The sequence below is a fragment of the Sinocyclocheilus anshuiensis genome, unplaced genomic scaffold (assembly GCF_001515605.1).
Source record: "Sinocyclocheilus anshuiensis isolate Anshui unplaced genomic scaffold, SAMN03320099.WGS_v1.1 scaffold186, whole genome shotgun sequence".
Classification (NCBI taxonomy): domain Eukaryota; kingdom Metazoa; phylum Chordata; class Actinopteri; order Cypriniformes; family Cyprinidae; genus Sinocyclocheilus; species Sinocyclocheilus anshuiensis.
This window is the reverse complement of record NW_015542355.1, coordinates 1,118,476-1,124,253: the sequence shown is the minus strand read 5'-3', so window position 1 is coordinate 1,124,253 and position 5,778 is coordinate 1,118,476. Positions and strand designations below refer to the sequence as shown.

General features: G+C 39.9%; 1 protein-coding gene across 1 annotated transcript in view; it reads left to right on the top strand.

The window, feature by feature from the left end:
• The window catches only part of LOC107691689 (roundabout homolog 2-like), an 89,961-nt gene that overhangs the window by 10,591 nt on the left and 73,592 nt on the right, over positions 1 to 5,778 (top strand). The window contains exon 2 of the mRNA XM_016490469.1: positions 4,115 to 4,441. Coding sequence (XP_016345955.1) covers positions 4,115 to 4,441 — 327 coding nt within the window. The remainder of the gene's footprint in view (positions 1 to 4,114; positions 4,442 to 5,778) is intronic.

Here is a 5,778-nt window from a genome sequence, read left to right as displayed (position 1 = left end):
CATGTGATATTTCAGTTTTTCTTTTTTAATAAATCTGCAAAAATGTCAACAATTCTGTGTTTTTCTGTCAATATGGGGTGCTGTGTGTACATTAATGAGGAAAAAAAATTAACTTAAATGATTTTAGCAAATGGCTGCAATATAACAAAGAGTGAAAAATTGAAGGGGGTCTGAATACTTTCCGTACCCACTGTATGTCGCTTACACATGCTGTTTTGAATCAGCTTGTGAATATTTCCCAGAGCATGTCTTGTTACTGCAACATGGCTTGCATCATCTGTCTTTGTTTAGCTGGGCTGTGTTTAGAGGTCTTATTACCTCTCCCCAACACTGGAGATAAATATTCTTAGTGCTAAAAGTGCCTTGGGATTGATCAGAAGTTAGCCAGATGCATGTATTTCCTCCCAGAGCCAGCTCATCTCCCCCCCCCTTCCTTCACATAACAAGGTCAAACCCCTATTACAGTACAAGGGCTTGATACCTTTAAGAGCAGATGAGTTGTAGTTGCAGCACCTCCCTTTATGCCCAAATCAATCTAACTGCTGGAACCATTACTAGCGTGTCACACAGTGAGATTGCCACTTGTATGGGTTCTTCCAGATAGGACATGCTCTAATTTCAGCAGCATTTACCGGATGTAATCCTTAACAGCTGGACTGAAGTTGTGCTACTGATGTAGCGTAGAATTGATGTAGCCAAGATTTTTGTGCTCTGAGTAGAATTGTGCAAAATTCACACTTTTTATTCTTTGAATTGAATTCTATCTATCATCTATCAATCTATCTGTTTAATTGTACTTTATTCACATTTGAATAGGCAATTCTGCATCCTCAAAATGAAATTCAGTTCAAATACAGAAACTGAATTGGAATCTAAAAGGCATAATAACAAAAACCCTGTTTCTAGGTTGTTGGTATGTTGCTTGGTTGCTAGGTGGTAAGTTACTGGCCTAGGTTAAAAGTTAAAAGTCTCCATGAGTATTCACAACATATGATTCAGGTTCCTCCTGTAACTTAAGAGTATTTTTGGAGGGATATTCTTATCTCCTATGTGAAAATCATAAGTGTGGTCACTAAGAAATGTAATCCTTAACAAGCCACATGGTTTGAAGTACCATTCATGTCTGTAGTACAGACATACTTGAAAAAGAGTGACTTGCCGTGGCGAACAGCAGTAATAATTAATGCAGGCAAGGTTGTCTCAGTTTTATTTCACTCGGCGACCAGAAATCAAAGCACTTCCCACAATTCACACTGGAGCCAAGCAGCCATTTGTGACGAGGTTATTAAAATTATATCACCTTTGTTCTGCCTTCTTCACTTCCATATTTGAGCACTTCTTTCCTGCCTTGTCAGTACCAGAGACATTTTAATGTTAGTTTCCGAGTGTTGTTATATAAAAGATGCTCTTGGACATGTGTTATCTGCCTCAGAAGGCCCTTAAAGTGCACTGTTTCCCAGAGGGGTTGATTTTCTCTGACAGGGTGTGAGACCACAGAGTTCCTTAGAGTCGTCAAAATCCCCCAAACGCCCATCATGGTTTTTTTTTCAAGTAGCATTTCTAGCGCCTCATAATGGGCGACTAGTTGATCTAAAGGACTCGGAAAGCTCAGGGCGAGAGATTAATCAGCTTTTCCAGATGTTGTTGACTTCTTTATGCACATTCGGTCGTTATTAGACTGTCCCAAGTCCCCCTGGTCTTCTCGAGGTCACATTTCGGTGAGATATCTTCTGTTTTGGTAGAAGATTAGCTCAGGCTTTACTTTCCATCTCTTTTCCTGCCTTGCATCTCCTGTGTTTGGTTTGTTTTATTTAGAAGCTTGTTCTTGGATTCTTACCCCACTGTTTCTCCTCCACCCCCTGCCAACCGCAGTCTGTTCGGCAGTCCATAAGTGTCCGCTAGAAGCTATTAGCCAAACCCTGGCGGTCTCCGTTCCCTTAACCCAACGGGGCCACGGGGCTTTTTGTTTTCAAAAAGTAGAAGGGCAACAGTCCTGGGGATTCTGAGGTGAACACAAAGCTTGCGGTTTGGCCTTTGCCGTCTCTTGTGGACGGGGCACAATGTACTACTACTGTAAGGTCATTGTGTCATGTTATTCATGGCCGGGGTAAAGTGGTTGGGAAATGGGTTTGTTTTAAGTTGCATTAGTCTCTGGCCCAGGGGTTTATCCACTCAACTGAATATGAAGTAATAAAGCAAAGTAAAGCCTTGCAGATCTGAATGGTAAGAAATAATCCTTAAAAGCACAATTTTTAATGCCATTTTGCTGGTGTAAACTGTTAGATTAGAGTTTATCTCTGTGTGTGTGAAATGCATTACTGTTTTTCCTCATAATCCTGTGTAACTTTTCGTGTATTTTGAGGTGGTGATGGACGTTTCCCCAGGGGGATGTCTATAGCTTTTTGTTAGAGCTATCACACATGATTCATTTTCAACTGAAGGATATTTTCACCATCTCTCACTCTGACTACTGGGAATCACAGTCTCTCTCCTGTCACAGATTTTAAACCCCAATATAATTGTTGCCACCGGGATTGGTAATTATTTCCAAAATCACCATGCTCAATGTCTCACTTTCATCCCCAGATATCTCCCGATGGCTGAAATTCCCCGGTCTTGTCGAGAATCCGTTTGTGTTGTTGTTATTCATCCGTAATTGTCCCACCACCACACTGTCATTCAAATTGGGAGAGAGAAAAGCAATTTCAAAGCTTTCTGAAAGCCTACCTGAATTACCATACCACTGGTTTCTCCTTCCTACCCCCCTCAACAACTGTGTGAAACAAAAAAAACCTTGGCAGTCAGCATGAATTCATATGTGCCTTAAAACAGAAGACAAATTATATTTACATATCCCAGCATTCCAGCTACTGCGGGATTGAAACGAATTTCTGCTTTCTTTGATAGCAGTTGAATTTAGAGCATATCATTTTCATACTGCCAGTTTATGACATGCATATGAGCAATACATATGTATAACTTCTTAATTTTACCTAGCTGAGTATTGACGGAAATTGTATTTTACATCCTTGTCAACAGTGACATGAATAATCAACTTGTAAAGATGGCTTTGGTAAAGCAGGTGCTGGATCCAAGTCTGTGCATCTTATTGGCTAAGCTACAACTGGAATTAAGAGCTGTTTTTGGTGTAAAGTGAGAATTTTTGCTCTTTGCTTGGAATAAATTAAAGTTTTTGGCTAATTAGTAGTCATCAGATTCTTTATTTATATAGATTTTGAACACCATGTGTGAAGTTTCTGATGACAAGTAATGTCTACTTTCAGTGAGATTTCCCGTTGGTCATGTTACTTTATAAATATGAATATAAATATTGAAATATGACTTAAATTATTCTTTTTTTTAGGTTGGTCGGTAATTAAAAAAATGATTATGATTTGTTAAAATAACATGTAATATTTATATCATTTAAAATGTTATGTTAATGCATATGTACATTATGAAATAGTTTTACAAATGTAAATTAATGGCAGAAAAGCTCCCATTCTCTTCTCTGTCCAAAGTTACTTTTGGTGCAGTAAACTTATTCTTACTTATTTTTCTTGCCCACATTACATTAAAGGAGTAGTTCTGTCATCATTTACTCACCCTCCACTTGTTCCAAACCTGTATGAGTTTCTTTCTTCTGTTGAACACAAAAGAAGATATTTTGAAAAATGTTAGTATCCGGACACCATTGACTTCCATAGTATTTTTTTTCCTACTATGGAAGTCAATGGTGCCCATCAGCTGTTCGGTTTGGAACAAGTGGAGGGTGAGTAAATGATGACAGAATTTTAATTCTGGAAGTGAACTACTCCTTTAAGGAAAGTATATAAAGAATCGTATAAATAAATATGAATTTGAAAAACTACAGAATGAAATTGTTGTTAAGAAAATCGAATTGAATTGTGTAATATATATGCAACTTTTAAATTGAAAAGCAGTGAATCATGAATCAAATCAGTTCGCTGTCAGAGATTCACAACTGTACTTGTATTGCTTGTTGAATTGAGTCTCATCTGGTTAAGACACTGTGTTAGTGTTATTGTTTGTATACCAAATTCTCTCAATTGCATGTAATGCAAATAATAACCACCGATTCTCTCTCTTATAGGATCTCGACCGAGGCTGGAGGATGCCGCTCCACGGATTGTCGAACACCCCTCAGACCTCATTGTTTCCAAGGGCGAGCCTGCCACTTTGAACTGCAAGGCCGAAGGTCGGCCGACCCCTATGGTGGAGTGGTACAAAGATGGCGAGCGTGTCGAAACGGACCGTGAGGATCCACGCTCCCACCGCATGCTCCTCCCCAGCGGTTCCCTCTTCTTCCTCCGAATCGTTCACGGAAGGCGCAGCAAGCCTGACGAAGGGGTGTACGTGTGCGTAGCAAGGAATTACTTGGGCGAGGCCGTCAGCCGTAATGCCTCTTTGGAGGTCGCAAGTAAGTCAGCTCATTTGTACTCTGATCCTTGCCTCGCGCCCTCTTCCTCAATCTCTCCGGCTGCAAATTTCCGCAGTGCTCATCTTTTTTCTATAAAGCTTTCCCATTTTGTCCTGCTCTCCTCGTCTTTTTCCCTTCTCCTCCATCTCCACTCGATCTTGTTTAGTCTTCCACTCGCTGCGGCGGCCCATAACCATCGTCCCTGGATGGAGTAAAGCACTGAGGTCATTGTTAGTTTTAGAGGAGGTAATCTGATTTGTGGTATTAATGTAGATGGATGATAGCTGGTATTCAAGATAAATTCAACCCCAGAAATAGCCAAGAGAGGAGCATAATGCTGGCTGCTTCCAGGTGACAGACGTTAGCTTAAAAAAATCCACCAGCATCTCAGTGTTTCTCATGGAATGGCTCCAGGTTTTAACAGCAGGGCTTCCCATATCCAATACGCACTAACTTAATGCTGATGGCACTATTTGATTTTGGTCATTAGATTATCGGCATTTTCATTATGCTTCCGCTACATAATGTTTTTGTCATGCGACCTCAGAGCTCTGTGATTTCTTATACAGAATCATTTCTAGGTGGCCTGCAGACCTTAAATGGTGTTGTCTAGGGATGCACTAGTGTTGTCGATAACGAGGGCTCTGTAAAGTAGCTATCACTGCTGGCGATAAGCGCATACAATACTCGGCAGCCAGAACGGAGTGAGATTGGGTGTTAAATAGTGAATGAGTGATATGAAACAGCTGTGTGCAATCAGTGCTGTGTGCAATCAGGGCTGTGTGCAATCAGTGCAATGAATGATGGGATATGTAGTCCGGAGTGATGTGCAACAGTGTGTAGTGCGAGAATCAATGAAAATGGAAAGGGTGACCTCTGATGGCTAGCACACGGAAGTTCATGGACCGGATACGTAACAAGAACTATGACTATAACTTTTGGGTGAAACTTGTTTACTTTTTTTCATACTTTTATTACTTGTGGAAAAACTTGAAACAATTTTAAATAAATATAAAGAATGGCATTGGTTTTGTACATTTAATTTTTGTTTAACGTTATTAATAAAAATGTTGTTCAATTAGCATGTTTTTGTGTTTTGCTTTGGTACCGAAATTGGTACCGAGAACCGTGGATTTTCACTGATATTGGTACCGAATACTGAAATTTTGGTACCGTGACAACACTAGGATGCACCGAAATGAAAATTCTTGGCCGAAGCCCAAAACGGAACAAAATGAATCACTGGGCCGAATACCGAATACGGTTTTTCGAGTTTTTTCCCCAAGTATTTTGCCAATTTTTTTTCACCATTGCCTGAATTAAATAGCCAAAATGTG